At 39.8% G+C, this 22,929-nt stretch overlaps 1 protein-coding gene across 1 annotated transcript in view; it reads left to right on the forward strand.

Annotated features, from left to right (window-relative positions):
- LOC126184464 (DNA mismatch repair protein Msh2) overlaps nt 1-13,314 on the forward strand; it is a 220,434-nt gene extending 207,120 nt beyond the window's left edge. Inside the window, exons 14-18 of the mRNA XM_049926855.1 lie at nt 6,675-6,907; nt 7,061-7,152; nt 11,211-11,433; nt 11,631-11,726; nt 12,118-13,314. Of these exons, the coding sequence (XP_049782812.1) occupies nt 6,675-6,907; nt 7,061-7,152; nt 11,211-11,433; nt 11,631-11,726; nt 12,118-12,255 (782 nt within the window). The 3' untranslated portion in view covers nt 12,256-13,314. The remainder of the gene's footprint in view (nt 1-6,674; nt 6,908-7,060; nt 7,153-11,210; nt 11,434-11,630; nt 11,727-12,117) is intronic.
- The last annotated feature ends 9,615 nt before the right edge of the window (nt 13,315-22,929 follow it).

Consider the following 22,929-nt stretch of genomic DNA (forward strand, 5'->3'; position numbering starts at 1 on the left):
ACACTGAAGCACCAAAGAAACTGGTATAGGCATGCGTATTCAAATACAGAGATATGCAAACAATAACAAACGTGATTGTTGGGTTCAAATTAATGATATGAATATAATAGAGGGAAACGTTCCACGTGGGAAAAATATATTTAAAAAGAAAGATGATGAGACTTACCAAACAAAAGCGCTGGCAGGTCGATAGACACACAGACAAACACAAACATACACACAAAATCTAGCTTTCGCAACCAATGGTTGCCTCGTCAGGAAAGAGGGAAGGAGAGGGAAAGACAAAAGGATTTGGGTTTTAAGGGAGAGGGTAAGGAGTCATTCCAATCCCGGGAGCGTCTGTGTATATGAGGATGGATATGTGTGTGTGTGCGAGTGTATACCTGTCCTTTTTTCCCTCCTTTTTTCCCCCTAAGGTGAGTCTTTCCGCTCCCGGGATTGGAATGACTCCTTACCCTCTCCCTTAAAACCCAAATCCTTTTGTCTTTCCCTCTCCTTCCCTCTTTCCTGACGAGGCAACCATTGGTTGCGAAAGCTAGATTTTGTGTGTATGTTTGTGTTTGTCTGTGTGTCTATCGACCTGCCAGCGCTTTTGTTTGGTAAGTCTCATCATCTTTCTTTTTAAATATATTTTTCCCACGTGGAACGTTTCCCTCTATTATAGAGATATGCAAACAGGCGTATATAAGATAAAAGTGTCGGGCACAGTTGTTAGAATGGATACTGCTGCTACAATGGCAGGTTATCAAGATTTAAGTGAGTTTGAACATGGTGTTATAGTCGTCGCGCTAGTGATGGGGCAGAACATCTCCGAGGTAGCGATGAAGTGGAGTTTTTCCCATAGGACCATTTCACGAGTGTACTGTGAATATCGGGAATCTGGTAAAACGTCAAATCTCTGACATCGTTGCAGCCAGAGAGAGAGCCTGCAAGAACGGGAGAATCATTCAACATGAGAGAAGTGCAACCCTTCCACAAATTGCTGCAGATTTCAGTGCTGGGCCATCAACAAATGTCAGCGTGCAAACCATTCGGTGAAACAACATTGATACAGGCTTTCAGAGCCAAAGGCCCACTCATTTATCCTGGATTACTGCATGACACAAAACTTTACATCTCACCTGGGCCTGTCAACACTGACATTGGACTGTTGATGACTGGAAACATGTTGCATGGTCAGACGAGTCTTGTTTCAAATTGTATTGAGCGGATGGACATATTTGGGTATGGAGACAACCTCGTGAACCCATGTACCCTGCATGTCAGTGGGGGCTGTTCAAGCTGGGGGAGCTTCTTTAATGGTGTGGGGCATGTGCAGTTGGAGTATATGGGACCCCTGATATGTCTAGATATGCCTCTGACAGGTGATACATTTCTAAGCTTCCTGTCTGATAACCTGCATCCATTCAGGTCCATTGTGCATTCTGACAGGCTTGGGCAATTCCAGCAGGACAATGCGAATCCCCACACATCCAGAATTGCTACTGGGTGGTTCCAGGAACACTCTTCCTCGTTGCTGGCCACCAAACTCCCCAGACATGAACATTATTTAGCACATCTGGGATGCCTTGCAACGTGCTGTTCGGAAAAGAACTCCACTCCCTCATACTCTTATGGATTTATGGACAGCTGTGCAGGATTCATGGTGCCAGTTCCCTCCAGCACTACTTCAGTCATTAATCAAATCCCTGCCACATCATGTTGCGGCACTTCTGCGTGCTCACAGGAGCCCTACATGATATTAGGCAGTTGTACCATTTCCTTTGGCTCTTCAATGCATCTGTTGTATGGTTGATCACTGCAGCCTCATTTCGTGAAGAGGCTGTCTGACATGTGAGTAGCTGGCACACAAGTGGACTTCCACTACAGGCCAAAATTGCAGGCCATTTCTGTTGGTATCTCTAACAGATCAGGCTTTCTGATCTGAAGCCCATCATTCCCCACTAATGTGCAAGCCCTGACTGTCAGATCTAATCTCACCGATCTACCCACAGACTGGGTCTGTTTGTGTGTGGCATAATGCGGCAAATTTTCATGGTTTATCAAAGTACGCAGGACTGCGGTGCTCCTCTGCAATCAATGGCTCGGGTGGCGGATTTCAGGAATTGCGACTGTCTCACTGCAAGTACATTGTACAGTGCGGCATTTTGTAAACATTTTATTTACTGTAGTCATTTAGGCATTTCAAAAGTAATTTATGTATCAGAAAGTATAGACGATAACAAGAAGAAAATTGTGGCAGTCTCTGGTGGTTTGTACAGAATGTACTCATATATTTCTCAAAAGAACAATCACACAGTACCTGTAAAATAATAGACATAACACAGTAGATAATAACCGACAATAACGAGCATAGTAGAACCAACATTTTATCGGCAGTCCCCTGTAGTGTTTATTTACACAGCTCTTCCCTGCCTTATCCCCTTCTTTCAAGATGCCTACTTTTTTCTAAGGTTATTTCTGAAATCGGTGAAGGTATTTTAAATATGTTTTGCAACTCCAAGGAAACGTGTATTTTTGTCACCAAATGTGTTTCACTTTATTGAAATAAAATAACAACAGTGGTCTTAATGAAACGCACATACCATTTGGCTTGCTTACTCCATCTAAAAACAGTTAATTACAAAAGATGTTGAAGTTAGTACTTAACATTTTTGCTCAGATGGAGGAGAAGTACAGAAATATTTACATTTTTTGTCTACTTATGCCTTTACTTACCTTTGAGATCAGGGAAAAATGCTGAAACTTGTCTGGAAATCAGAGAAGTACCAGGAAATTTCACTTGGGGAAACTTGTGGAACCCTGATTCTGAATGGAATGGAAAAGACCATCGCCATCCTTATGCCAGGAAAACCAAGCAACGAGCAAAAAAATATCATCCTGCAACCCTTCTAAACATAATGGACAATCTTCTTCACAGAGTCATATACAAAAGAATCTCTGATGCAATATTTGAGAAAACTCAATTGAACAAGGTGGCTTTCACTCAGGAAGGAGCCGTACCAACCAGATAACATCACTAAATACCTGCATAGAAGGCGGCTTTCATACGAATTTAAAAACATCAGCTGCATTATAGATCTGTCAGCAGCTTACAATGCAGCCTGGAGACAAGGGCTTCTCCACAAACTTGTTCAAATAATCGCATGTAGAAAAACAGCCCAACTTATTAAACAGCATGCCTGGTTTGGAGCTGAGTGGAGGGATTCAACCAAATGCTTTACTGACTCTGTGGTGGTTTTGGCTGTAGATTTCTGGCCTGCATTATGGGTGGAAAATTGTAGGACTTCTGTTGATAGGTCAGTGGTGCACTACACAAAGGAAGCGTCTACTCAAGTAACAGATTATTTGTGACTGTGGACTAGGCAGTACTTTGAGTACTGCAGGTAGTGAAATCAGACTATGCTCAGAGTAAGGACACTTCAGCTGTCAAAATATTATCAGTAAATTGTTGAAGTATTTGTAGTAAAGTTCCTGAATTTAGTGCCTTCCAGGTAAGCTGTCTCATTCAAATTATTCTTAGAACCGAGAGCTGGCTAAAACCTGAAGTAGAAAGCTCTAAATATTTATCAAGGCATGGAATGTGTACCGAAAATACAGATTAGGCACCATAGGTGGGAGAGTGTCCATTGCAGTTCACAAAAATATTGTCTTGATCGAGGTTGAAAATGAGTCTGCCTGTGAAGTTACCCGTACACGTATAACAGGTCTAGGTGAAATCATGTTAATTGTTGGATGTATTTACCGGCCACCCAAATGACAATTCTGAAATCATTCAAAGTAAGTGTAAGCTCAGTAGTGCAGAAATAGCCAAATGATGCAATGTTAGTGGGGGCGACATTAACGCACTGACTGGGACATGTATGGATTCATCGCAGTTGGCAGTGATGGTCAGTCTCGGGGAGTACTTTGGAACACATTTTCAAAAACTGTCTTTAAGTAGCTAGTTCAATAGCGCACAAATAATAGAAATATTTTAGATCGTGTAGTTACAAACAGGACTGTCAGTATAGAGACAGGGATTTGTGATCATGATGTCATCATAGTAAGGATGGTTTCTAAAGTTAATAAATCCATCAAGACAGCTAGAAGAGTATTTTTGCTAGAAAGAGCAGATAAGCAGTCGTTAGCTATGCTCTTAGGCAATGAATGGACATAATTTCATTCTAGTGTGATGAACATAGGGGAATTATGGACAGAATTTAAACGGCTTGTAAATCATGCTCTGGAGTTATTATGTGCCAAGCAAATAGATGAAGAACAAGATTCAGAAAATTTAGAGGAATCAGAGGCTACTGTCAGTTGGAAAAAGAAATTGCAAATGATTGGCAAAAGATTCATGCACCTGTAAAAAGATCAATGTGCAAAGCATACAACTACTACCAATATCATACCTTAGCAAAAGATCTTGCGGAGAACCCAAGGAAATTCTGACCCTACACAAAATTGTGAAGTGGGTTGAAGACTTCTATCAAGTAACTCATTTACCAGTCTGGTGCGGCAATGGAAGAGAGCAAGATGCCAGTTGACCTGGGAGGCCAGCCTCAGCCATTACAGACGATTGAGATATATTCAAGCAAGTGCCCTGAAGTCCTGTTCTCTCCCCATGTGATTTTAGTGCCTTTGATCCCTTAGAAAAGGGCTTGAAGAGTCAAAGATTCATGTAGGAATGTACAGCAGGGAGCTATGAACTTCTTCATACAGCAGGACACTGTGTTTTACTGTACAGTGCGTCAGTGAGACAATTGCCTCAATACTCGTGGCAGTTTTGCCTGATTCGCATGCCAATTCTGGACTATGCAGCCTTTAAATGGAAATTTTTTGATCATCCTTCATAATAAGTTTTCGTGAGAAAGAAAAGCTAATGTCAATGAATCGGCACAGTTTTAGAAAACATTGCTCGTGCAAAAGTCAGCTTGCTCTTTTCTCATATGTTATCCTGCAGACCATGGATGAAGGGCAACGTTGAGATTCCATATACCTAGATTTCAGGAAAGTTTTCAACACGGTGCCCCTCTGCAGACTGTTGATAAAGGTATAATCATATGGAATAGGTTCCCAGATATGTGAGTGGCTCGAAAACTTTTGAGTAAGAGAACCCAATGCGTTGTCCTTAATGGTGAGTGAGTGTTCATCAGAGACAAGGATATCATCTACAGTGCCCCAGGGAAGTGTGACAGTACCGCTCTTGTTCTCTATATAGGTAAACGATCTGACAGGCAGGGTCAGCAGCAGTCTGCAGCTGTTTGCTTATGATGCTGTGGTGTATGGGAAGGTGTTATAATTGAGTGACTGTAGGAGGATACAAAGTGACAGACAAAATTCCTAGTTGGTGTGATGAATTTGCAGCTTGCTCTAAATGTATAAAAATGTAAGTTAATTCAGATAAGTAGGAAAAACAATGCCATAATGTTCAAATACAACATTATTAGTGTCGTCCTTGACACAGTCATGTCAATTAAATATCTAGGCAGGCAAATGACTAATTTTGGTACAAGTTACCTACCACCATGCGCGATACGGTGGCTTGCGAAGTATGTATGTAGATGTAGACACCAGACAATAGGGTAAGCTCTTCAAAGATGCTAAATGATGGACTACCTCAAATCTGTCCTCACCCCAGTGCTGCTTGATCTGTACATCTCTGATGTGCTCTAAACGATATCCCCTAAGTTCTGATATGCTGATGACTGAGTGCTGGCAGTGGGACGCCGAAATTTTGAAGAAACAGAAGACATCTCAACATCTGATCTGACGATAATGGGAAAATACTTTCAAAGGTAGCTTGCTGTCATTTGTGTAATAGAGCAGTGACTAGACAGGTCCAAGTCCATTTTGGTGACAGAATATGTCACTGCAACTAACACTCAAGATATCCGATGGTTACAGTGGACCAAACATTGTCATACAAGAAACATCTGGTAAACACAGCAGCAAAGATATGAACTAGGAACATCATCCTACATAAGCTGTACAGAACAACCTGGGGCTTTGTTACTGAAATGCTGCGTACCGTACTTCAGCACTTTGACTAGCCTACTCTGCTGTGGAATATGGTGCTCTTGTACAGATCGGTCACACATGCACTTCCACACCGTGGCCTGTGACGAAAAGCAGCCCCGCTCAGTGAGTTTAAACACATACAAGCCAACATGCAACTCCCTATCTATCAAGATGCAGCTATCGTAGAAAACTACAAGCTTCGATCAAGGAAACCGTCCATGAAAGCAGCCATGGGAGTGAGACTGGACAGAGGCTTTCTCTCCACATTGCTAGAACTTGCCTTGCATAAGAAAGAAACCATCTACCTTCGGGACCAGTTGTATAGAATATGGCAACCACTAACAGAATACCCACCAATCGTGGCAGTAGCACAGACTCTTTTTATAGATGAGGTAAGGCTCCATCTCCAAAATGTGACTGTGAAGCAGCCAGACAAATAGTTTGCCACATTGTTACAGAATGCAAGGCATATCATGGAACTTCCAATGATTTCCTGCGGGCACCGAACAATCCAGTTGTTTATGTTAAAAATTTAAGTGTCTGTCTGTAAATTGCATATGCTTGCTGTCTGTATTTTATTTAATATTGTGTTTTAAAAAACATACACTATATAAATAAATAATAATTATCTTTTAGGTTAATAATCTTTTATGGCGATTTATTTCTTATAGATGAGAAGACCTTTTATGTCATTACTGGACCTAATATGGGTGGAAAAAGCACATATGCACGCTCTGTTGGTATCTGTGTTTTCATGGCTCAAATTGGATGCTTTGTACCATGCAGCAAGGCTGAAATATCAGTTGTGGATGAAATATTTGCAAGAGTTGGTGCAAGCGACGATCTGAGTAAAGGAATGTCAACATTTATGAAGGAGATGATGGAAACATCGAGCATCATTAGAGTAAGATCTTCTCTGAGCTTTTAATGACCTCTCCACTTCCACCACTGCAAGATTTATGTTTCAGAGACAAATAAATGACACTTAAATTTATAATTATTTGGTTAATTCAGGAAAGTAAGTATAATTAAATTTTGGAAATTGTTTTCATTGCAGAGTGCCACTAGAAAATCTCTTGTTCTCATTGATGAACTTGGAAGGGGTACATCTACTTATGAAGGTTGTGGCATCGCATGGGCAATTTCAAAGTGAGTGTCTCAGAAAAACTTTCATCAGGGAAAATTTAAGTTTTTATTGTTGCTCAGCTCAATATTTAAGTGTGTAATCTAATTCTTGAATTAATTTTACCATTACTGATAAAATAGTGTCAGAGAATAACAGATATTTTTAGAACAGTTTGGCCCCCCATTTTGAATTTGGGGGTGTTAAACATAAGTGATGATGCCACAGAGCAATCACAAAATTTGTGCCCTGCTATATCGTTCAAAATAGTAGTTGCACTAAAATTTTGATAACATGCGTGGTTAGTATATGGAATTACAGTTATTATTTCTGCTGTTATACAAAAAGTACTTACTTAATTTTGTAGACTTCTTGCATTTAAATCGTATGATATAAGGCACTTTTGAAGCAAAATAGCAGTAAAACAATTCAGTTTAAAATGGAGCTGCAGAAAGGTCATGTCTTATCTTTTATTGGAGGGTTTGGCACAATAGTGTAATAGATACAGGTTCCATCTGCATATAACAAGTGAAGAAAAATTAAACAACGGGAAGTCCAGGATAGAATAACAACAATATGAAAAGGATAAACTGCTTCTCACCACATACAGATGTGTTGAGTTGCCCCCCCCCCCCCCCCCCCACACACACACACACACACACACACACACACACACACACACTGAAAAGACTGCTAGCTTTTAGCTTTCTGACAAAAATGGCCCCCTTCAACAGCAAAAAACACACATAATCACAGAAGTATGATTCACAGATGGGTCGTTCCCGAGCAGCCACAGATGGTAAACGCGCTGTGTGTGTGTGTGTGTGTGTGTGTGATGGGGAAAGGGGGCGGGGTGCACATGTTTCTGAAGCAGGACTTTTTTATCTGAAAGCTAAAAGCTTAGCGGTCTTTTCATTGTGTCTGCGACTCAACACCACATCTATGTGGTGAGTAATCATCTATCTCTTAGTATTGTTGAAGAAAATAACAGATATCTTACACATATAGGAGGTGGGAATATACAAGAACCTTTCACAGCAAAGGTATTTGTGTACTGACCAAATGACATATAGACAGGTTATTCAAAAACACTTTTCACACTTGTGAATTCTATGAAGTCTGTGCTACCTTACGAAATTTGCACTTTGAAAATACACATAACGCTACAGTTTGTTTTGCATTTTAAAATTGTACTGTGAATATGAATCACATTAATTGTAATTTTAGTTTAGGGTATTAACTGTTATCTTTCCAACTTTTGTAGTTGGAAACGTTGCTGACTGTAATTACTTTTCATTTTCAATAGCTGCCATTTATACGAAGGAAACTCAGCTTTTCTCTCTGACATTATTAGTTTTCTTTAAGGCCTAGGGAGGTATGTGTGGAAAGAAATCATCAAAAGTTAAAGTACTTTTGATCACACTACCAGGAAGTATTACATTGTTCTTGGTATATTATAGGGTGGTCAGAAACAGTGTGAAAAGCTTGCAAGGTTGTTGGAAGATAGATTGTGCTGAAAAATAATTGTTAAGAAACAAATTAGATACATTGAGCCAAGCATCAAAGTTAGCCATCAGGCCACTGTGCATGCAAATTTGAGCAGCCCTCCATATACAGTTAGTGTAGATGATAGCACACAAGACTGCTTATCCTTTGGCTCACATGTGATCCTTGTTTACATTTAGTGATTCTGCTGTTTGCTCTTCGTTTACTGCTCTCATGTCAAATGAAAACAAACTGATTTCTGTGGCTGGGAGCTATCAAGTGAATTAATTCACGTAATTACGGAAGGCTAAAATGTGTTATTTGTTTCAGATTTTATTTCCACCTTTCTGACAGTCAAGCAATAATTGCCTTGCAGAATAATGAAGTTACTTTTGTCGCTTTGCTACAGAAATCCGACTTTTGATCTATCTTTTCCGCTGAGACAGCCAATTTATTTGAAACGAAGTGTTACCACACTATTGGCTAGTTTCAACTGTTCGCTGCATTTCAAATGCACGTTTTCATCTTCTGGCACATATGGCATTATGCCATAATAAAGAACTCAACATTAGATAATACAGTACTGGTGCTCCAAGAAAACTGACATCCCAAACACCACACTGAAGAGCTTAATATCAGGTCGAGGCCTACTTCGTTGGCAATCTGGACATACGAATGTGCACTTTAAGATGAATTATTTATTGCAGTATGGTTCACGAAATTCCGACACTCTTGGAGTATCCTCTGATGTCTTGTTTCTTTTATGACATCATGTAAGATCTTTTAATGTTTTACACATACCGGCTTCCTATGTCATCGCAGCTGCGCAAGCGCGGTGATGCCTCTTATCTGCCGCTCTCTAGCAACTGCTGGAACAAATCTGTTTCTAACAGATCATGGGAAAAATATTGTGAATTGTAGTTTGAAAAGCGTTATTTTCAGAGTAAATTTACTTTTATGCAAGATGAACTATGTGCGAGAATGTACGATGAATTTCTTAAATCACAGAGTGTTTGACTCTCATTCAAAAATAAACTGTTTGATGACAATCCATTTGCCAGAATTTCCAGCCCAGAACATCAGAGATTAATGACGGTATTAAACATTTTACTGGCACATTTGTGTGATGCATCTTAAAGTGTAAAATGCACAAAAAAGATCAAAATTATATGTGAAAGCTTAGCTTCTCTTGCGGCTTACAAATCATAGAGACCAATACTATATCTGAAAGGTTTTTTCTTGTAACAGCACTATGTATATAAACTTTTCCTATTTGTGTGTTCGCACTACTTAACAATGATGTTGCTATTGGCTGACTACATCACATGTCCTATGCTCTGAATATCCGCTGTCATCGGCTGGCGAGATCGCGTGACATGAGCTATGACTGGCTTACAAAAGCGCTTCGCAATCTCCATTTCAATGCTTCGGAGAGTAACATGCGGTGTTTGGTGGAATGCGAATTTATACTTTGGTAATATGAAAATTTGCAGTGTTTATGTTGCTGCACATCAAAGAACTTTCCAAAATGTGTTGTGGTCGTCACCCCCACCCCCACCCCCACCCCCACCCTGAACACTGTCTTCACCAAATTGGTAACTGAGAACCTTTTCTCTATCACACCCTTTGGCCCCCCCAATCTGTCTAGTCTCAATTTCCACTATTTTCTTGTCCCTTCACTCCCCCAGTACTACACCTGCTTCCCACTACTCCCTCTGGCTTTGTCACTGTAGTTTTATTTATAGTTTTTGTTCTATAAATCATTATTCGCTTTGTTCTCTTAGCAGTTTCCCCTTTACATTCTAGGACAGCAAGGTTTCCCATTTGCAAGACATTTGGCTCACATTCGGCACGACAGTGGCTCTGATCCCCATCTGGTCAGCTGTGATCACCATCTGGTCATCCAGATTTTCATTTTCTGTGGTTCTCCGAAATTGCTTAAGGCCAATGCTTAGATAGTTCATTTGAAAATGACACTATTGATTACCTACCCCATTCTCCCCCCATCCAAACTTGTGCACTGTCCCTAATTACCTCATCATTTACACATTGTTAAAATGTGATCACTCTTTCTTCCTCATTCCTTCCTGCCTTCCCTTCTATTCCCCCCTCTCCCCCTCCATACACCCTACATCATAATGTTTTATCCCAGCATAAATCAGAGTGAGCTTCCTTTGGTGTCATATTCCTGTTGTTAACCCTGCTATCCTCCACATCAAAACACTTGCTTCTCTTCCCTCTTCTCTTCATCTTTCTGCTTATCTTTCCATCCTTTTCCTTATTACTGTGGCCATTTCACCTGCTCTGCCCAACACAGTCGCTCAGCTCAGCTTAGTTTAGCCAGAGGTAGCCATGTGTGTATGCATGTTGTCCAAAGCAGAATGCAAGTTTCCCACTTTAGTTGCCATGTTCTAGAGCTTGTTTATTTGCAGATCTACTGCTCAGCATGTGCACTATGCACTGAGTGGTCATCAGTACTCATTCCATTTTTGACTGCTTTTTTTTTTGTATTTTCTGTTGCAATTACTCTGTTGTAGTACCACAATTATGTATACAACACAGTAAATACTGCTGAGAATAATAAAGCAATATTTTCTAGGCACTTAGCAGAGAAAACAAGGTGTTTCACATTATTTGCTACTCATTTTGATGAAATAACTGAGCTGGCAAATGAGCTACCAAATGTTCACAATCTACATGCAACTGCAATGATTGTGGATGGTAAACTTACAATGCTATACAAAATTGAGCCAGGATTTTGCAACAGGAGCTTTGGAGTTGAAGTTGCTAAGGTTGCCAAATTACCAGATGATGTGATAGAGGTAAGTGCAGTATTGTTGGCAGTGATTGATAGTTTGTAAATATTTCATAAAATTAGAAAATATTGTAATACTGAAAGTGGTATCTGACTTACTGCACTTGCAATATTACTAGTGAATTGGACAGCTCATCTTGACAAGTCATTGTGTGATGCAATTTAACGCCTGTGTCTCCTGTCATCATTTAATTCATGTTTCAGGATGCCACTGCTAGGCTCAAGAGTTATGAGAATGAATATCTATACAGAGGTGATATTAATGAAAAGGAGAGCATTGTTTCTTTTGAAAAGCTAATGGTAAGATTGTGTTCATTGTATTCGTATCTGAAAGTGATCTGGTCTTTCCACGTATCGTTTTCTTTGCTACAGGAAACAGTTTTATTAATAAGAAATATCTGTGTATATTATTCTACTAAAATGACTTGGTAATTTACACGAGAGTAAGTTGTGCATTGAGACCAACCGGTGACCCAATTGCTGCTCTTTCTATGACTGCATGTGTTTACTGTGTTTTCTGTTCTAAAGAGATACATGCAATCTGAGCAGTATTTTCTCTCCCTTTTTGTCTAATAAATTTCATTTGTGGCCATGAAACAGAGGTCTTTCTAAAATGCCAATAGTGTTATGTCAGGTGATATTTGCTTCCACATGTTTGAGTATTCTGTAAAAAGCCTTGTTATGTTCACAGGAACACCCAGATGTGTTGGAGAAACTTCTGAACAAATTGAAAACTATTGCAAAAGAAGATCTGTCGCCAAATGCGAAATTTCGGAAGGTCATAGAAGAAAGGGAAAGGGCTGTGTCTTTATTATATGATTTTGAATGAATTTAACACATTTTTTGTCTTTGAAAGTTCCTGTAGATAAGTACCTGACTCCTATAAAATGTGTTACGAAGCTGTAATATAAGTGGAAAGGCACCAGCCTGCTCTAACAAACTGAAGCTGCAACACAGTTTACAATGCTTACAAGCAGTTATGGCACTTCATTCAACAAGGCACCACTGTGGTCCATTCTTAGACAGCTGTGATTGCATTTCATCAAGACATGCAGTTTTTTAACACAATTTAAATTAAAGTTTTTCATTTAACTGCTTTGACAAAATTTTGATCAGAGATGGAAATCTTCTGGCCTGTTGTGATAATTTTTATTGCATGATTTGTGACGAGATTATTAGTATTAGGTTCAGGTATACAATATAGAAACAAATGCAAGAAAAGGTTACAAAATAATTATTGTGTTATGCATCAGACCATAAGATGCTCAATACTGAAAAATCACAAGAATTGAATTGTACTGAATCACAAGTGTCACGTAATGGTGTAAGATATGTGAGGTCATGCAAGGCAGAGAGAGAGAGAGAGAGAGAGAGAGAGAGAGAGAGAGAGAGAGAGTGAGTCTTTACCCTTATTTATGTTTAATTTTTCCATTTTTGTTCCGTACTTTTTTAAATATTGATTTTAAGTGTTTAATCTTCCCATTTTTGTCCCTTCCTTTTTTTAAATATTGACTTTTAAGACTGAAATAAAATGAGGCTGTACCGTTTTGTAGTCACTCTATAGTTCAGCATTAATCGTTGAAATGTGTGTTTTGTATGTACATCACATGTTGTTTAGGCCTGTGTTTGTAATTTTCAGCCAACCTACCTCTCCGTTACTCATTGCTGTTAATTGTGTCTTTTTACATCAGCCATTCATCCACACATTACATTCAAGCTCTTTGTGAAGGCAGTTTCTAATGATATTGACAGTATTGTTTTATGTTCTGCTTTTATTTGCCAGAATGTCATCTTATAATTTGATTTAATTGTGTAACATAGTGCACTTGAACATTTACATTAATAATTTTTGTATTTAATTACTAAAAATAAACTCTTTTCATACGTTTTTTGCTACATAAATTTCTCAAACCCCTGACACCTCATTTATTTGTGGTGTTGCATTCCCAGATCAAACATAGGATGAAGTTTTGTCCTATACTTACACCTCTTTCGTTAATAAACCTATCAGAAAGATATAATTACAATGCGGGCATTTGACCTAAAGATTTGGTTAAAAGCGTCCTAATCCCATCACAATACCAAGGAATGCAAAGATTACATGATGATAGATTTTTTTTCATGTGCAACATTATAAAGATTGTGTGTAGCTTTGTTCTAAGAAAAATGGAAAAATAACTGAGGAAAACATGGGGAGGATCAGTTTGGATTCAGGAAAGGAAAAGGAATGTGTGAGGCTATTGGATGTTTTATGATGATAGGACAAAGAATACTAAAAGTTTAAAATGGTGTGAACATCTATTTTGTTGACTGGGATACGGTATTTGACAGAGAGGACTAGAGTGTTATACTGAAGACATTGAAAGGTGTTACTGTAGTCTTGTAGGACAGAAGACTGATAAAGTAACTACAGACAAAAAGCAGTGGTAAGAATTTGTGCATAGTACTGACAGATTAGATTAATACTAGTTCCATGGATCATGAATACGATATTTCGTAATGATGTGGAATAAGTCAAATTTTCCAATACATGACATAATTAAGTTAATTTAACATCATAATTAAGTTAATATAACAACTTTTTTTCTTTTCTTTTTTTTTAAAAATAATTTTTTGTTTGATTTTTTTCTTTTTTTTCTTAATTTATATCTAAAAATTCCTCTATGGAGTAGAAGGAGTTGTCATTCAGAAATTCTTTTAATTTCTTCTTAAATACTTCTTGGTTATCTGTCAGACTTTTGATACTATTTGGTAAGTGACCAAAGACTTTAGTGGCAGTATAATTCACCCCTTTCTTGCCAAAGTTAGATTTAATCTTGAATAGTGAAGATCATCCTTTCTCCTAGTATTGTAGTTATGCACACTGCTATTACTTTTGAATGTTAATAACAAATTTCATAAGAGAGTATATATACTGAGAAGCTACTGTGAATATCCCTAGATCCTTAAATAAATGTCTGCAAGATGATTTTGGGTGGACTCCAGCTATTATTCTGATTACACCCTTTTGTGCAATAAATACTTTATTCCTCAGTGATGAATTACCCCAAAATATGATGCCATATGCAAACAATGAGTGAAAATAGGCGTAGTAAGCTAATTTACTAAGATGTTTATCAACAAAATTTGCAATGACCCTTATTGCGTAAGTAGCTGAACTCAAACGTTTCAGCAGATCATCAATGTGTTTCTTCCAATTTAATCTCTCATCAATGGACACACCTAAAAATTTTGAATATTCTACCTTAGCTATCTGCTTCTGATTAAGGTCTATATTTATTAATGGCATCATACCATTTGCTGTACGGAACTGTGTGTATTGTGTCTTATCAAAATTCAGTGAGAGTCCGTTTACAAGGAACCACTTAGTAATTTTCTGAAAGACATTATTGACAATTTCATCAGTTAATTCTTGTTTGTCAGGTGTGATTACTATACTTGTATCATTAGCAAAGAGAACTAACTTTGCCTCTTAATGAATATAGAATGGCAAGTCATTAATATATATTAAGAACAACAAAGGACCCAAAACTGACCCTTGTGGAACCCCATTCTTGATAGTTCCCCAGTTTGAGGAATGTGCTGATCTTTGCATATTATGAGAACTGCTTATTTCAACTTCCTGCACTCTTCCAGTTAGGTACGAATTAAACCATTTGTGCAATGTCCCATTCATGCCAAAATACTTGAGCTTGTCTAGCAGAATTTCATGATTTACACAATCAAAAGCCTTTGAGAGATCACAAAAAATCCCAATGGGTGGTGTTCGGTTATTCAGATCATTCAGAATTTGATTGGTGAAAGCATATATGGCATTTTCTGTTGAAAAACCTTTCTGAAAACCAAACTGACATTTTGTTAGTACTTCATTTTTACCGATATGTGAAGCTACTCTTGAATACATTACTTTCTCAAAAATTTTGGATAAAGCTGTTAGAAGGGAGATTGGACGGTAATTGTTGACATCAGATCTATCCCCTTTTTTATGCAAAGGTATAACAATAGCATATTTCAGTCTATCAGGGTAAATGCCCTGTACCAGAGAACTATTACACAGGTGGCTGAGAATCTTACTTATCTGTTGAGAGCAAGCTTTTAGTATTTTGCTGGAAATGCCATCAATTCCATGTGAGTTTTTGCTTTTAAGCAAGTTTATTATTTTCCTAATTTCAGAGGGAGAAGTGGGTGAGATTTCAGTTGTATCAAATTGCATAGGTATGGCCTCTTCCATTAACAGCCTAGCATGTTCTAATGAACACCTGGATCCTACTATATCGACATCTTTCTGTCTTACCTATCCTAAAAAAAGGTACTGCTCGAACACCTGTAACCACTGGTATTTTACCATTCATGTCAGTGCCTCCCCCCCTTAAATTTCCTGCTATTACCCCAGCCAGTTTACCCTTCCCTTTCCTGTTGAGATGTAGGCCGTGCCTGGTATAGTCCCACCTACTGAGAGAATCAACAGGAACCACACCAATATGAGCCCCCGCACCCGACCCAAGCAGCTGTTCCAACTCCAAATTAACAGTCCCAACAGAAGAGTTCAAATGAGGCCGGTCATGGCGTCTCATTACAGATACAAACTCAACATTGGTGTGTCTCGATGCCGACGCAATCTTTACCAGGTCACACTCTATACTGTACCCAGGATCTCTGTCAATACTGTTCCCTGGCCCTCCCACAATAACCACGGTGTCTTCCCTGGTAAATCCTATACAGAGTGAACCTAAATCCTCTGTCACCTGATCCAGACTAGCACTTGGTTTGGAAAAATTTGTGACCTGGTATTCTGCTCCTAATTCCTCCTGCAGGAGTTGGCCTACACCTCTGGCATGAGAACTGCCTAACAACAAAACTTTCTTCCATTTCGATGACTTTCCTACATTATTTTTCAATTTCCTATTGAAAGTTTGTTGTGTCCTGTCTACACCTACCTCTGCTTGAGGCTCATCAGTTTCTAACTGAAGCAACAGGTCAAACTTATTTTTGACATTCACCACAAAACTGTTAGACTTAGTTCTAGGCCTGTTCCTTTTGTTACCTGTTGCCACTTCCCACCTCTCTTTGCCCTTCTCCCTCCTTAACCTGTCCAGATCTTCCCTAGCCTGATCTAGCTCAGCCTGAAGGGCAGCAATTTTCCCCTCCTGTTCCACTATCTTCCTATCTCTGCTGCAAATCCTACATAACCACTGATGATCCTGATCCACTTTCCTGACACCCACGCCACTGCAGTCCCCCCAGTGAAAAAAACTACTGCATCCATCACACCAAACCCCAGAACTAACAATTCTACGGCAAGTCAGGCACTTCTCACTCATGGCAAAATTAATACTTTAGCTAGAATAAATCAATTAAATTACCGAAAATCAAAAAAGACGTTACAAGAATTAAGCCTATTCACAAATGTATATAAGCAAGTTTCTGAGTTAAAATTCCGCTGTTTTTCTGAGATCTGTATTAAAACAATGAAGGTATACGCTATTTATTATATATTTCACTCAATGGAATGAAAAAAAAGGACAATTAAATGAGATACTTTTAGGTTTGATTCTCCAAAAACGTTATGAGAATTAGGCCTATAAACAAATGTATATAAGCAAGTTCCTGATACAAAGTTACGCTGTTTTTTCTGAAATCTGTATTAAAACAAGTAAGTTATACGCTATTTACGGTAGTTTACTTATTTGTTACCAAGAAACTAGTCAAATTACCGTGAAACAACAAACAAACACGTTTACAAAATTTAACCCTAAACGTGACTTCGTGAAGTTACGATCTTTTCGTGTTTTCTGAATAAATACGCAAAGAAACGTGAAACCTTTAACGGCAAGACTAAACGATACACTAATGCACGTATTTAATTTGTTGTCGGAGTTAAACTAAATTATATTCCTGTCTAAATCACTTAACTTTCTGGAAATAGTTTCTGGCGTCACTTACTCGGCGGCCATCTTGGACTATCTTCCAGGCATTATCTACTGAAGAATGGAAAGACTAATAGAAGCCAACCTTGGGGAAGATCAGCTTAGGTTCTAGAGAAATTTAAGAATGTGAGAGGCAATACTGATCCTACAACTTGGAAGATATACTGAAGAAAAGCAATAGTTTTGCACATTTTGTGATACAAGGCACATGGAGGTCACTGTAGAATGTGGGCCTAGGTAAACATTGAAGTGAAATATACCAGGCTGATCTTACATGCTACCACAGACATACTAACAGCTCGCAGCAGACATATTAGCAGTTACACAGATCTATGATGTTTTTTTCCATATCAATATCTGGTGGGGCTACTAAAGGTGGTATGCTTGCTTTGTGACCTCACATAGTTATCCACCTAACATGAGAGGTTAATTAGGTATGTTTGCAAATTTTTCGGTTTTTTAACTTAAACACCATATTTAGTGTTAGTTGAAATATGCAGCTGGCAGTGCTGACATCATTCTCCAAAATTTTTGAGAGTATTACGTATTCTAGAGTAATATCTCACCTTAGCAACAGTGTTATTCTTAGCAAGTCACAGTTGGGTTTCAGAAGGGTTGCTCTACTGAGAATGCCATTTACACTTCCACTCACCAGATTTTACAAGCATTAAATAATAAAATAGTGCCAGTTTGTATTCTCTGTGACCTCTCTAAGGTGTTTCACTGTGTGAATCACAGTATTCTCCTACATAAACTGACATTGTATGGGATTGATAATGTACCCAACCAATGGGGAATATCATATCTAATCAAAAGAATGCAGGAACATAATTCTGACTGGGGAGAAATCATGTGTGGGGTCCCACTAGGTCCAATATTAGGTACACTACTGTTCATCATATATGTAAACGATGTTCCGTCTTGTATACAACAAGCAGAATTAGTTCTTTTTGCAGGAGGCACTAGTATTGAAATCAGTCCAAGCATACTGCAGAAACAGTTGAAATGGCAAAGTTCTTAAAAGTATCATTGACTGGTTTTCTGCAAATGGTCTCACCCTCAGTTTTAAAAAGACACAACATACTCAGTTCTGCCACATTTGCACTTAGAATCATTGCAAATCTTGGGGAGAGACAAATCAATAAGTTGACATATTTTCAGTCAATAATGTTCTAGGGTAACTCACCTTCTATTCCATAGTAGAGTTTCTATTACTGTAATGTGTAAAAAGGTGGTGGGTAGGAATTACTAACTCACATTTATATATCTTGTTTTTTCTTTTTACAGAAAAAACAACAACATACAAATGTTCATAATTTAGCCATATGTACAAATTAAGTTTCAATGTAAATGTAAAATAACTTGTTCCACATCATTGCGATGTATTGTGCAAGATGATCCATGGAACACGTAACTAACCAACCATGTAAGTGGAAGATAGACACCACATGGCATGATTCAGGCAGGTATCCAGTTAGCTTGAGAATTATGCTGAGCTGGATAGTTTGGAAGTGCTGCATACTCATAGGGGAAGCATATTTATAACTTTAGTTATTTATCTTGTTATGTAAGCAGTCACCAGCAGGAAAGCTAAATAGACAGCTTCCCATCAAAGTACAACTGTCATTTTACACTAAGGTGACAAAAGTCATTGTATAGTGATACTCAGGCAGAGAGCAGTAGTATCACATACACAAGGTATAAAAGAACAGTGCATTGGTGGAGCTGTCATTTGTGCTCAGGTGAATCATGTTATACAACAGGAATTAACTGACTTTGAACGCGGGATGGTAGGTGGAACATGGGACATTCCATTTTGGAAATCGTTAGGGAATTCAGTATTCTGGGATCCATAGTGAAGAGTATGCCAAGAATACCAAATTTCAGGCATTACCTCTCACCACGGTCAGTGCAGTGGCCAACGGTCTTCACTTAATGACCAAGAACAGTAGCGTTTGCATAGAGCGGTCAGTGCGGACAGACAAGCAACACTGCATAAAGGAACTGCAGGAATCAGTGTGGGACATACAACGAATGAATCCATTAGGACAATGTGGCAAAATTTGACATCAGCGGGGTATGGCAGCAAAGGACAGATGCAAGTGACTTTGTTAACAGCACAACATCGTCTCGAGCGCATCTCCTGGGCTCGTGACCACATTGGTTGGACACTACACGACTGGAAATCCATGGCCTGGTCAGGTGAGTCACAATTTCAGCTGGTAACAGCTGATAGTAGCATTCATGTATGGTCCAGATCCCAAGAATCTGTGGACCCAAAGTTGTCAACAAGGCACTGTGCAAGCTGATGTGGGCTGTGTTTACATGTAATGGACTGGGTCGTCTGGTTCAACTGGACCAAGTATTGATTGTAAATAGTTATGTTTGGCTCCTTGGAGACCATTTGCAGCCATTCATGGTCTTTGTATTCCAAAACAGTGGAAATTTTATGGTTGACAGTGCTCCATGTCACCGTGCCACAGTTGTTAGCGATAGGTTTGAAGAACATTCTGGACAATTCAACCGAATGATTTGTCCACCCAGATTGCCCAATACGAATCCCATCAAACATTTATGGGACATAACTGAGAGGTCAGTTCATGGACAAAATTCTGAACTGGCAACACTTTCACAATTATGGATGGTTATAGCGACAGTGAGGCTCAGTATTTCTGCAGGGACCTTCCATGCCACATGGAGTTGCTGCACTATGCCAGGCAACAGGCTGTCTGACAGGACATTAGGAGGTACCCATGACTTTTGTCACCTCAGTGTATATCATTTTTCTGTAATTAGTGCTTGTTATATGAAATCACTGAGGAAAAACGTTTACACAAAAATTCCCCAACATTGGCTGAAAAATTACAATCAACCCTACCTTGGTGCACTTAAACTAGTACCTTTTGCTCAGTCTACAATCAGTGCTCAGTGCTATAGGCTACTTCACTTATATTGTCACTAATTATATTAAATATTTTAGACAAAGTCTTCTATACGATATTTTCTTGTTCATAACAATGTTTACAGTAATGTCATGTTTAACTTCCTTTTTTGCTGTGTTGTTGGTTTTTTTTTTTTTTTAATTTGGCATACTAAGAAATACTTGGCACTCTAATAACAGTAATTACTAAGACAACACCATCCCAGTACTCCACCCAAAGCACCAATGTTGTGAAGTTGGTGACCAACTCGGTTCAGGAAGGATAACAGCTTTAGAATACTGCAGGTGAGTGAATGCCTACAGACATTGCTAGTAGACTAACAAGGTTATGTGATGAGTTGTTACAAACTTTCTGTGGTGTCACTTGTGAGCCACAATCTAGGTTATTGTTTGGCACGTACAATGACAGTTCCAGTTGTGAGGTTGGTTGGAGAAGTTCTGGTTTGAAGAAGTTATCTGATGATACAGTTGCTGAACAGTTCAAAGAAAACTTGAGTCTCATATCAAACAGGTATCTCACTCATATAATTACATTTGGTGGTGGCTTCAATCTATCCTCAATCTGTTGAAGAAGAGTATATGTTTAAAGTCAGTGGTAGGCATAAAATGTCTGCCAAAATTGTACTGAAAGTGTTGTCAGAAAATTATTTTGAACAAATAGTTCATGAGCCCACTCAAAGTGTAAATGGTTGCAAAAACATACTTGATCTCGTAGCAACAAATAATGCTGAGGAAATAGAGAGCATCGTGAGGGATACAGGGTTTAGAGACCACAAGGTTGTTGTAGCAAGACTGGATACCATAATGTCCAACCCCATGAAAAATAAACACAAAATACACCTATTTAAAAAAGCGGATAAAAATGCACTTCATGCCCTCCGAAGATGCAGTCTCATCTCGTTTGAAACTATGTAAGTGTAGACCAGATGTGGTTTAAGTTCAAAGAAATAGAATTAACTGCAAGTGAGAGACGTATATCAAATAAATTAATAAGAGGTGGTACTGATCCCCCATGGTACACAAAACGGGTGCGAACACTTGCGGAAGCAACAAAAAAAGCCTGCCAAATGTAAAAGAACACAGAGCCCCCAAAATGGGCGATGTTTTACAGAAACTTGAAATTTTAACTGGAACTCAACGAAACTCTGTCTTGGTATCTGGCTGAAAATGCAAAGAGATTTTGGTCATATACACTCCTGGAAATTGAAATAAGAACACCGTGAATTCATTGTCCCAGGAAGGGGAAACTTTATTGACACATTCCTGGGGTCAGATACATCACGTGATCACACTGACAGAACCACAGGCACATAGACACAGGCAACAGAGCATGCACAATGTAGGCACTAGTACAGTGTATATCCACCTTTCGCAGCAATGCAGGCTGCTATTCTCCCATGGAGACGATCGTAAAGATGCTGGATGTAGTCCTGTGGAACGGCTTGCCATGCCATTTCCAGCTGGCGCCTCAGTTGGACCAGCGTTCGTGCTGGACGTGCAGACCGCGTGAGAGACGCTTCATCCAGTCCCAAACATGCTCAATGGGGGACAGATCCGGAGATCTTGCTGGCCAGGGTAGTTGACTTACACCTTCTAGAGCACGTTGGGTGGCACGGGATACATGCGGACGTGCATTGTCCTGTTGGAACAGCAAGTTCCCTTGCTGGTCTAGGAATGGTAGAACGATGGGTTCGATGACGGTTTGGATGTACCGTGCACTATTCAGTGTCCCCTCGACGATCACCAGTGGTGTACGGCCAGTGTAGGAGATTGCTCCCCACACCATGATGCCGGGTGTTGGCCCTGTGTGCCTCGGTCGTATGCAGTCCTGATTGTGGCGCTCACCTGCACGGCGCCAAACACGCATACGACCATCATTGGCACCAAGGCAGAAGCGACTCTCATCGCTGAAGACGACACGTCTCCATTCGTCCCTCCATTCACGCCTGTCGCGACACCACTGGAGGCGGGCTGCACGATGTTGGGGCGTGAGCGGAAGACGGCCTAACGGTGTGCGGGACCGTAGCCCAGCTTCATGGAGACGGTTGCGAATGGTCCTCGCCGATACCCCAGGAGCAACAGTGTCCCTAATTTGCTGGGAAGTGGCGGTGCGGTCCCCTACGGCACTGCGTAGGATCCTACGGTCTTGGCGTGCATCCGTGCGTCGCTGCGGTCCGGTCCCAGGTCGACAGGCACGTGCACCTTCCGCCGACCACTGGCGACAACATCGATGTACTGTGGAGACCTCACGCCCCACGTGTTGAGCAATTCGGCGGTACGTCCACCCGGCCTCCCGCATGCCCACTATACGCCCTCGCTCAAAGTCCGTCAACTGCACATACGGTTCACGTCCACGCTGTCGCGGCATGCTACCAGTGTTAAAGACTGCAATGGAGCTCCGTATGCCACGGCAAACTGGCTGACACTGACGGCGGCGGTGCACAAATGCTGCGCAGCTAGCGCCATTCGACGGCCAACATCGCGGTTCCTGGTGTGTCCGCTGTGCCGTGCGTGTGATCATTGCTTGTACAGCCCTCTCGCAGTGTCTGGAGCAAGTATGGTGGGTCTGACACACCGGTGTCAATGTGTTATTTTTTCCATTTCCAGGAGTGTATATAGTACACCAGCACCAAGA

Source organism: Schistocerca cancellata, chromosome 4 (genome assembly GCF_023864275.1).
Source record: "Schistocerca cancellata isolate TAMUIC-IGC-003103 chromosome 4, iqSchCanc2.1, whole genome shotgun sequence".
Taxonomy (NCBI): Eukaryota; Metazoa; Arthropoda; class Insecta; order Orthoptera; family Acrididae; genus Schistocerca; species Schistocerca cancellata.